The sequence below is a fragment of the Daphnia magna genome, unplaced genomic scaffold, assembly GCF_020631705.1.
Source record: "Daphnia magna isolate NIES unplaced genomic scaffold, ASM2063170v1.1 Dm_contigs440, whole genome shotgun sequence".
NCBI classification, from domain to species: Eukaryota; Metazoa; Arthropoda; class Branchiopoda; order Diplostraca; family Daphniidae; genus Daphnia; species Daphnia magna.
This window is the reverse complement of record NW_025533325.1, coordinates 24946-37148: the sequence shown is the minus strand read 5'-3', so window position 1 is coordinate 37148 and position 12203 is coordinate 24946. Positions and strand designations below refer to the sequence as shown.

The 12203-nt window shown below is 43.5% G+C and overlaps 1 protein-coding gene across 1 annotated transcript; it reads right to left on the bottom strand.

The window, feature by feature from the left end:
- Positions 1 to 2453: 2453 nt before the first annotated feature.
- On the bottom strand, positions 2454 to 3209 carry LOC123468845 (the record flags this gene model as incomplete). The annotated part of the gene is given in 1 exon segment (XM_045168027.1): positions 2454 to 3209. A coding segment is annotated over 1 exon segment (519 nt), but the record flags the coding sequence as incomplete, so codon positions are not given.
- Positions 3210 to 12203: the final 8994 nt, after the last annotated feature.

The following is a 12203-nucleotide window of genomic DNA, read 5'->3' as shown; positions in this document are numbered from 1 at the left end:
ATACCATGAGTTTTTACTTCTATATGTAAACTGCATGGAATATACTTGTATTCAATGTGAATACACTGTTATACCATGGGTTTTTACTTCTATATGTAAACTGCATGGAATATACTTGTATTCAATGTGAATACACTGTTATACCATGAGTTTTTACTTCTATATGTAAACTGCATGGAATATACTTGTATGCAATGTGAATACACTGTTATACTATGAGTTTTTACTTCTATATGTAAACTGCATGGAATATACTTGTATTCAATGTGAATACACTGTTATACCATGAGTTTTTACTTCTATATGTAAACAGCATCAAATATACTTGTATTCAATGTGAATACACTGTTATACCATGAGTTTTTACTTCTATATGTAAACTGCATGGAATATACTTGTATTCAATGTGAATACACTGTTATACCATGAGTTTTTACTTCTATATGTAAACTGCATGGAATATACTTGTATTCAATGTGAATACACTGTTATACCATGAGTTTTTACTTCTATATGTAAACAGCATCAAATATACTTGTATTCAATGTGAATACACTGTTATACCATGAGTTTTTACTTCTATATAGTAAACTGCATGGAATATACTTGTATTCAATGTGAATACACTGTTATACCATGAGTTTTTACTTCTATATGTAAACTGCATCAAATATACTTGTATTCAATGTGAATACACTGTTATACCATGAGTTTTTACTTCTATATGTAAACTGCATGGAATATACTTGTATTCAATGTGAATACACTGTTATACCATGAGTTTTTACTTCTATATGTAAACTGCATGAAATATACTTGTATTCAATGTAAATACACTGCTAAACCATGAGTTTTTACTTCTATATGTAAACTGCATGGAATATACTTGTATTCAATGTGAATACACTGTTATACCATGAGTTTTTACTTCTATATGTAAACTGCATGGAATATACTTGTATTCAATGTGAATACACTGTTATACCATGAGTTTTTACTTCTATATGTAAACAGCATCAAATATACTTGTATTCAATGTGAATACACTGTTATACCATGAGTTTTTACTTCTATATGTAAACTGCATGGAATATACTTGTATTCAATGTGAATACACTGGTATACCATGGGTTTTTACTTCTATATGTAAACTGCATGGAATATACTTGTATTCAAAGTGAATACACTGTTTACCATGAATTTTTACTTCTATATGTAAACTGCATGGAATATACTTGTATGCAATGTGAACACACTGTTATACTATGAGTTTTTACTTCTATATGTAAACTGCATGGAATATACTTGTATTCAATGTGAATACACTGTTATACCATGAGTTTTTACTTCTATATGTAAACAGCATCAAATATACTTGTATTCAATGTGAATACACTGTTATACCATGAGTTTTTACTTCTATATGTAAACTGCATGGAATATACTTGTATTCAATGTGAATACACTGTTATACCATGAGTTTTCCTTCTATATGTAAACTGCATGGAATATACTTGTATTCAATGTGAATACACTGTTATACTATGAGTTTTTACTTCTATATGTAAACAGCATCAAATATACTTGTATTCAATGTGAATACACTGTTATACCATGAGTTTTTACTTCTATATGTAAACTGCATGGAATATACTTGTATTCAATGTGAAAACACTGTTATACCATGAGTTTTTACTTCTATATGTAAACTGCATGGAATATACTTTTATTCAATGTGAATACACTGTTATACCATGAGTTTTTACTTCTATATGTAAACTGCATGGAATATACTTGTATTCAATGTGAATACACTGTTATACCATGAGTTTTTACTTCTATATGTAAACTGCATGGAATATACTTGTATTCAATGTGAATACACTTTTATACCATGAGTTTTTACTTCTATATGTAAACAGCATCAAATATACTTGTATTCAATGTGAATACACTGTTATACCATGAGTTTTTACTTCTATATGTAAACTGCATGGAATATACTTGTATTCAATGTGAATACACTGTTATACCATGAGTTTTTACTTCTATATGTATACTGCATCAAATATACTTGTATTCAATGTGAATACACTGTTATACCATGAGTTTTTACTTCTATATGTAAACTGCATGGAATATACTTGTATTCAATGTGAATACACTGTTATACCATGAGTTTTTACTTCTATATGTAAACTGCATGAAATATACTTGTATTCAATGTAAATACACTGCTAAACCATGAGTTTTTACTTCTATATGTAAACTGCATGGAATATACTTGTATTCAATGTGAATACACTGTTATACCATGAGTTTTTACTTCTATATGTAAACTGCATGGAATACACTTGTATTCAATGTGAATACACTGTTATACCATGAGTTTTTACACTGGCCATAAACAACGCTGCTCCCACACCCCATAGCTCGAATGGATATGTATGATTTTCCGCCGCTCGTTTTCCCCTTTCCGAATCGTCTACTTCCAAAGCACGGATAGTTTTACCAAAACTAGCTGCGTTCGTCAGACTGCCGCCGATCCGTTTCAAGGACGCTTCTAATGAAGCCTGCAGCGATGAGTTCGTAGATTTCCCGCTCGTCATGCTTCCTTGTTGTTGGGCATCTGTAGCTACAGCCCAGTTCACCCCTTTCAGACGTGGCACAAAGTCGTTCCCCTTCCTAGCGGATGATAACGAGTGTTGCCTACTGGCCTGCAAAATCCACTCATCAGTTTGAATGGAGCAACCGTGCGGGATTTCGACAATACCGACCAACGGCAGCTCTGCTCTCGACGAATCCCTCGAATCTGTCTGTTGGGGACACTCCATTACCAGAGAGCGTGGATTATTCATTGATACTGCCCATCTCCGGTGGCCCAGGTAAATGGCTTCAGGTCCTCTCCATTCTACTACAACATGATCGCACTCCGTTTTCTTTTTGTCAGTGTCCTGCAGGAACAGCGCCATCACACAAGTCTTCTTAAAATTTTTTCGGTAGATAGCTTTACTGGGCGGACATACCGAACTCGCCTTTCCCTGGCAAGAGCGTACCTCGGCTTCCGTCAGTTCAATAAATGTTTGCCGATCCCGCCCTACCGCCAGAAATGCGGGAATGGGTGCGTAATGAAGACCCACGTTACCTGCAGCACTAAACACTGGCAACACAAATGTTCGATATAACTCAAATGTCTTAGTAATCTCAATTATTGGCACATGAATGAATAGCCGAAGCCCGTTTGTTGTGGCCGCTACGACGACCCGGGCTTCCTGGTATGCCCTCCACAGGTCACCATTCTGCAAAGCAGGTGTCAGTGCCCAACCCATCGCCAAAGAAGCTCGAATTTCTTTAAGAACCGATCGTAGTTGAGTAGGTGGGAAAAGTTCCGGGGGTAAGTTGCCGGTTGCCAACAGGGCGAGACCAATGCCGATGTCCTCCAATGTCATGCTGGCCCAGTCTAGAACTCTCTGAGCAGCTCGAAAGGCTTCGTCCATCCTCGCCGTCATAATCACTTGACTTTCTAGGGCGTTCACGGCACTCACCACATTCTGTCTCCATTTGTTGAATTCCTTCTCCAATGATTGGTGCGCTCTGTCCAGCTGCTGCATGGCCAGTACATGTTCCCCGAGTTCTCGTAATGTCTCATTCACTAACGTTGCTTGATGAGCCACCGCACTCACTATCCCCGACGTTTCTCCTCCCAAGGCCTGTAGCTTTCCATTAAGTCCTTCTAGATCTTGACTTGTCGCCACCCCAAACAGCCAGTCTAGTGCGGTACCGCCGACGTCGATAATACCTCTCTTGGCCCTCCTGGACCCTCCTACCACCGCCTCCCGCAGTGTGTCGTACCGTTCACGTACAAGTCCCAATAGCTCCAACCCGTCCGTCGCCCTTTCCACCATCTGCGCCCGTAACCGTGCACTCCATTTTGTTTCCTCCGCTTGCGATTCTTTCTTCTTGGCCGAGTCTGTGAACCAAAGATGCAGTTTGTTCAGGGCGTTTTCTATGGGACTGAACGAGACATCGGTCACTACTACCCACTCCGAGTCACTAAAGAAAACCTCCCCTTGTAATTGGAATATTACTCCATCCCTCACAAAAGCCTCTTGGGAATGACCTTGACTGGGTTGTACCCCCATCAGCGATCCCAGTAGTCCTAGCAGAAGGAGAAGAGCCCCCACTGCCTCCTGCGGCCTTTGTCCGTATCGTACCGGTGGCATCCGGGCTCGTGTCGATCGCCGCACCTGATCGTCAATCCTTTCATTTCGAGCTTCTTGCACCTCCTCGTTCCGGGGTGTAGTCTCTCTAGTTTCGGCCTCTCGGTCACGGATGTCCTTTCCCCCGGCAATTTGGTTGCTGCATTGCGGCTTTAGTCTTCTCGGTTCTGCTCCCGTACTTTCTTTGTCTACCATTGTCCATTCGACCCCTCTTACGAATTTTTTCATTTTCACCACGTGCACCAGTTCTGTCTGTCGACCACTTGGTCTCTTTACTTCGTAATTTAATGCCGACGCCCGGTGTACCACCACGAATGGTCCCAGCCACCGGTGAAGTAACTTTTCGGCTCTCCCCACCTTCCGGAACGGCTTGTACACCAGTACTTCTTCCCCTGGGCTGAATTCCGGTGTAGCTCTTCGAGTCGCGTCATAGTACCGCTTCTGTCGTTCTTGTACCTGTACTAATCGTTCTTTCACCATCTTTCTCGCGGCTTCCAAATTCCGGGCCAGTGCATCAGGATCCTCTGCAAGAGGCGTCGCGCGTACTCCCATCACTACATCCGCCGGCAACCGCGCTTCTCTGCCGTAGAGAAGGTAAAAAGGTGTCTTTCCGCTTGATTCCTGAACACTAGAGTTGTACGCGAATGTAATATAGGGCAGAATGTCATCCCAGTTAGTGTGTGTGCTGTTTATATACATCGATAGCATGTCCCCCAGCGTGTGGTTTAGTCTTTCTACCAGGCCGTTGGCCTGGGGATGATAAGGAGTTGTCGTTCTATGGTCCACCTCCATTAGACGCATGACTTCCTTCGTGAACTCCGCGACGAAACACTTTCCACAATCGGTAACCACACCCTCCGGCGCCCCATGCCGTAAGACAATCTCCTCGACAAAGAACTCAGCTGCGTCCCGGGCCGTCGCAGTTGGAACAGCCCTCGTCTCTGCCCACTTGGTGAGATAATCCACCGCAACGATGATATTCTTCTTGCCCCCCACCGACACGGGAAAAGGCCCCAATATGTCCATTCCAACTTCTTCGAAAGGTCTCTCCACGCGGATGATTTCCATGTGTCCCTGAGGTTCTACTGGCGGATTTTTTCTTGCCTGACACTGCGGACATGCCCGCACGTAGTTTAGTACCTGTTGTCGTAAGCGTGGCCAGTAGTATCTTTCCTCTATCCGCCCTAGCGTCCTCTTCACTCCTAAGTGCGCCGCCCAACGATCGCCATGGTACGCGTCTAAAATCTCCAACCGTTGATCCGGGGGTACGCATAGACGCAACCTCATTCCTTGTTTACCCAAGGTTCGGCGATGCAGTAGTCCATCAATCAGCACGAAATTTTTGTAGGCCACGGCTGTACTCCTTTCCAGTTGCCTGCGTACCTCCACCCATCCCGGGACTGCCCCTTGCATTTCTCTCGTCCAACGACGCTCCTCCTCCCATGCTGTCGTGTATACCGGTAGCAGGTCCTCTTCGTCGTCATTGTCCTCTATCCCATCCATCGGATACCGAGATAGTGCATCAGCGTCCTCATGGAGCCGCCCACTTTTATACACAATTTCGGGCTGATAGTTCTGTATGGACAATGCCCACCGTGCCAATCTGCCCGCCAAATCTTTCTTTGTTGTTAACCAACAAAGGGCGTGGTGGTCCGTCACCACTTTCACCTTTGTCCCCCAAATGTAGCTGTGGAATTTCTTCACCGCCCAAACCAGGGCTAAGCACTCCTTCTCCGTAATGGAATAATTCCGCTCTGTTCGGGATAATAACCTGCTGGCAAAGGCAACTGGCCTCTCCCCTGTCTCCCCCTTCTGTACTAAGGCCGCCCCGATCCCGTATTCGCAAGCGTCGGGATGGATTTCGAAGGGCTTTGTGTTATCCGGGTACGCCAACTGCGCAGCTCCCATTAGCGCGTTCTTTAGAGCCTCGAAGCTTTCCATGGCCTCCGCTCCCCAGGTAAATGTTTTTTTTCGCCCACAAGATCGTGTAACGGTCTGGCGATTTTCGCGAATCCGTCGATAAATCTTCTATAGTACGAACACATGCCTAGGAACGCCCTTATGTTCTTCACTTTCGCCGCTCTGGAACCATCCACCGGAGGGTGCGGGAAGTCTCTTACTGCCTGCACTTGCTTCGGATCCGGTAACACCCCATTTTTATCCACGATATGTCCCAACGCCCGTAGTTGTGGCTGGGCGAACGTACATTTTTCCAACTTCACTTTTAGATTTGCCCCTCTCAGACGTCCCAGTACCCCGCGCAGTCCTTTCACGTGTTCGTCCACTGACCGAGAGTACACTACAATATCGTCCAGATAAACTAGACACGTTGTCCATCTGAGGCCACTTAATACCACGTCCATCATTCTTTGAAAAGTTCCGGGTGCTGAACACAGCCACATTGCCATCACCTTAAATTGGTATAGCCCATCCGCTGTGACGAACGCCGTTTTCGGACGGTCACCTTCCTTAATGGGCACTTGCCAGTATCCTGACTGCAAATCCATGATTGAAAAGAACGCCGCACCCTCCAATCGTGCCAGAGTCTCCTCTATCCTCGGCAGCGGATACACATCACTTATCGTCACTGCATTTAGGCGCCGGTAATCAACACAAAATCTCCACGTCCCGTCCTTCTTTCTGACCAGGACCACTGCCGCTCCCCATGGACTATTCGAGGGTTCGATAACTCCTGCTTTCTCCATTTCCTTGCACTGAGCTTCTATGATGATTCTCTCCTTCCATGCCCGAGCATGGGGTGATTGTCGAATTGGTTTTGCTTCCCCGGTATCTATTGTATGCTCTGCTGCCGTACACAGTCCTAGTTGGTCTCCGGGCCACGAAAAACAGTCGCCATATTCCACTAACACTTCTCGGATCTTTTCTCTGTCTGTCGGCGTTACCCCTTCTCCAATCCTGCTTTCAAATTCGTGCTCCCGAAACGCTTTCTTCTCTGCCCCTGCTGTCGCGACGGCTACTGGCGAGTCTCCCTCCTTGATTTCGGTCACTGGCTCGATTATTCCTAACACCGTCCCCTCTTCGATCCATTGTTGGTGGTCCGATAAGTTGGTTATCGCCATCTGTCCGATTGTTCCCATGCCGCTAACCAGGACCTTTCCCGTCGACACCCTTTTCGTCCTCTGCAATGCTTGGGATGGTTCCACCAGTGCACTTTCGCCAAACCCTTTCAAATCTAGTGGTTGAGTTGCGACCACTTTCATCGATCGGGGTGGGACCCAGCATCCTTTCTGGACTACTAGTTTCGGTGCTTCCTCCATCGTCTCCTCCCCCAGTGCTCCGAGGGCAATGTCTCCAATGAAGATCTCCGGTAGCGCCCCAATCTTCATCCGTGTTCCAAGTTTCTCCAACATGTCCTTCCCCAGAAGTAAGTCGATGTCGCCGTCCAGAACCAAAGCCTCTCCCTCGACGGTCATCTTCCCATCCGATACTAACAACCTTGCGGCTCCTCCCGGTTGAATCTCCTTGCCGTCAACTGATACTAGACGATTTGCGCGCCATGGAGTCACTGTTATCCCTAGTTCCCTCACTAATTTGGGCGAACACACGGACACTACCGCCCCTATGTCTATCACGGCAGCCACCCGTTTTCCCCAGCACAACACATCCAGTACTACCATCCTCTGGATGTCGATCTTCAGAATTGGCCATGCTAGCACCTCCGGGTCTCCATGCTCTGTCCCTACTAGACCAATTACTTGCTTACCCTCTCCAGCGAATCGCACCTGCTGATGCTGTTTTTGTTGTGGTGCCCCCCCTCCTCGCTGGGAGCTCGGGCAGTCGCGACGTATGTGTCCTATCCCTTCACACCCGTAGCACACGACCTTTCCGTCCTGCGTCCGACCCCTCAGGCCTCCCTGGCCGTTTTCTCTTGTTGGACACTCTCTCCCGATGTGCCCCTCCGTCTTACATCTGCTGCAGATAGGTCTCCCATCCGAAGTCCATTTCAGTATCGATCGGTTATCCGACCGATACTGTTGACTCTCCGCTCTTTCTCCTTGCTGTGCGGCTGCCCCTGATGCGTTCCTTGATGCATCGGCTCCCATTAGTCCCTCTAGCAATTTTTCCATTCGATCCATTCTCTCCTCTCCCGTCGTTGGTGTTTGTTTTCCGACCACGCCCATCGCCCATTCCTCGTGTCTTGCTCGGGACGTCATATCCTGATACCGCTTAATTTCTTGAAGGAATTCGTCACACGAGTTGGGTTTCAAACTCCAGAGCTTCTCTAGTAAACTTGGCTTGAGTCCTCTCCATAGGTGCGCCAATTTCGTAGCTTCGGTCATATTCGGGTCTACTCTGCGGCATAAATCCAGGATGTCGTAAAAATACTCGATCGTGGATTCCTCGATTCCTTGTTTGCGTTCTCTCAGATTCGCTTCATTGAATCGATTCTGATTGACTGGCTTGAATTGCTCCAACAGCTGTGTTTTAACTCCTGGTTCAATTGGAGGTCCTGCAACATCTTCCCATTCGGCTGCTAGTTGTCCCGCGGCCTCTTTGTATGAGTACCACTTCTGCGCTGCTCCGGACAGCGACAGCTCCACGTGGTCGCGAAGTTCTTCATCTCCCCATCGATTATATCTCCCGATTCTTTCGTATCGATGCATCCACTGCACGACGTCTTCTCCGTCCCTCCCCCGAAGGTGGGTGGGGATTGGAATTTTATCTGTGCGGCCATCGCGTGCCTTGCGCCCACTTGCTGTTGAGCTGCTCTGAATCCCCGGATGTAGCTACTGATATTCGATGATCTTCTTCTCAAATCCGTGAAATCCCACTCTGGCTGCTCTTCTTCGTGTTCTCCCGATCCTTCTTCCTCTTCGGCGTCCTCCCACCGCTCAGTTTCCTCCTCACTGAATGTGAGATGATACTCCTGCCGAACGGATGCCGGTCGCTGCTCCTGTTGGGGTTCGTTAGCCCCGTCCTCTATTTCTCCTCGCTCTTCCGTTCCGCTTTCCCTCAGCGGTCGACTGCGCGTCCTCGCCCGCCCCTGGGATGCACTCCCGATCTCGGGTATCCCCCAACTACCCCGTGCCACAAACCGTCCCCGAGCGTCTCGGATTCTCTCCCCGCTCCTTACGTCCTCCTCTCCTATCATCTACTTCCCGCAATCCTCGCACCGCTTGTTTCTTGCCGAACTTTTCGGCTCCCGGTTCACTTCCCCGCTTCTTGCCGTAAACTTCGGCTCACGGTCAACTTCCCCGATTCTTGCCGAACACTTCGGCTCACGGTGACTGCCCCGATTCTTGCCGAATACTTCGGCTCACGGTTACTTCCCCGCTTCTTGCCGACTTCTTCGGCTCACGGTTCACTGCCCCGATTCTTGCCGAACACTTCGGCTCACGGTTTCCGCTATCCACGTTCCCTCAATGTACCCGTCTGCCCCGCCTTAGCCCTTTCCACCGTTTCCCCCCGGCGTCTCTCCTTCGTTATGCTTCCCCCGATTGCCCTACGGTCGGAGCCGTGACCCCGTACCCCAACAATTTAAGGTGCTAAGACCAGTTGGGTCGTCGACTCTCAGGGGTCCCTGACAGCCACCGCCTCCGCAGCACAGAATCGAACAGAAACACAACCAAAAAAGAGACTTACCAGAGGTTCTGCATCTCAACCATGTAACAGTAAGTTGTATTGACGGTTCACAAGACTAAGACTGGGGGCTTGATACACGACAACGGGGGACTATATATGGGGGGGAAACACTGACGTCACACGTCCGGTAGCATTGCATACCGGATCACATAACGTGGTCATTGACCACGTGACAATATGTAAACAGCATCAAATATACTTGTATTCAATGTGAATACACTGTTATACCATGAGTTTTTACTTCTATATGTAAACTGCATGGAATATACTTGTATTCAATGTGAATACACTGTTATACCATGAGTTTTTACTTCTATATGTAAACTGCATCAAATATACTTGTATTCAATGTGAATACACTGTTATACCATGAATTTTTACTTCTATATGTAAACTGCATGGAATATACTTGTATTCAATGTGAATACACTGTTATACCATGAGTTTTTACTTCTATATGTAAACTGCATGGAATATACTTGTATTCAATGTGAATACACTGTTATACCATGAGTTTTTACTTCTATATGTAAACTGCATGGAATATACTTGTATTCAATGTGAATACACTGTTATACCATGAGTTTTTACTTCTATATGTAAACTGCATGGAATATACTTGTATTCAATGTGAATACACTGTTATACCATGAGTTTTTACTTCTATATGTAAACTGCATGGAATATACTTGTATTCAATGTGAATACACTGTTATACCATGAGTTTTTACTTCTATATGTAAACAGCATCAAATATACTTGTATTCAATGTGAATACACTGTTATACCATGAGTTTTTACTTCTATATGTAAACTGCATGGAATATACTTATATTCAATGTGAATACACTGTTATACCATGAGTTTTTACTTCTATATGTAAACTGCATGGAATATACTTGTATTCAATGTGAATACACTGTTATACCATGAGTTTTTACTTCTATATGTAAACAGCATCAAATATACTTGTATTCAATGTGAATACACTGTTATACCATGAGTTTTTACTTCTATATGTAAACTGCATGGAATATACTTGTATTCAATGTGAATACACTGTTATACCATGAGTTTTTACTTCTATATGTAAACTGCATCAAATATACTTGTATTCAATGTGAATACACTGTTATACCATGAGTTTTTACTTCTATATGTAAACTGCATGAAATATACTTGTATTCAATGTGAATACACTGTTATACCATGAGTTTTTACTTCTATATGTAAACTGCATGGAATATACTTGTATTCAATGTGAATACACTGTTATACCATGAGTTTTTACTTCTATATGTAAACTGCATGGAATATACTTGTATTCAATGTGAATACACTGTTATACCATGAGTTTTTACTTCTATATGTAAACTGCATGGAATATACTTGTATTCAATGTGAATACACTGTTATACCATGAGTTTTTACTTCTATATGTAAACTGCATCAAATATACTTGTATTCAATGTGAATACACTGTTATACCATGAGTTTTTACTTCTATATGTAAACTGCATGGAATATACTTGTATTCAATGTGAATACACTGTTATACCATGAGTTTTTACTTCTATATGTAAACTGCATCAAATATACTTGTATTCAATGTGAATACACTGTTATACCATGAGTTTTTACTTCTATATGTAAACTGCATGAAATATACTTGTATTCAATGTGAATACACTGTTATACCATGAGTTTTTACTTCTATATGTAAACTGCATGGAATATACTTGTATTCAATGTGAATACACTGTTATACCATGAGTTTTTACTTCTATATGTAAACTGCATGGAATATACTTGTATTCAATGTGAATACACTGTTATACCATGAGTTTTTACTTCTATATGTAAACTGCATGGAATATACTTGTATTCAATGTGAATACACTGTTATACCATGAGTTTTTACTTCTATATGTAAACTGCATGGAATATACTTGTATTCAATGTGAATACACTGTTATACCATGAGTTTTTTACTTCTATATGTAAACTGCATGGAATATACTTGTATTCAATGTGAATACACTGTTATACCATGAGTTTTTACTTCTATATGTAAACTGCATCAAATATACTTGTATTCAATGTGAATACACTGTTATACCATGAGTTTTTACTTCTATATGTAAACTGCATGGAATATACTTGTATTCAATGTGAATACACTGTTATACCATGAGTTTTTACTTCTATATGTAAACTGCATGAAATATACTTGTATTCAATGTGAATACACTGTTATACCATGAGTTTTTACTTCTATATGTAAACTGCATGGAATATACTTGTATTCAATGTGAATACACTGTTATACCATGAGTTTTTACTTCTATATGTAAACTGCATGGAATATACTTGTATTCA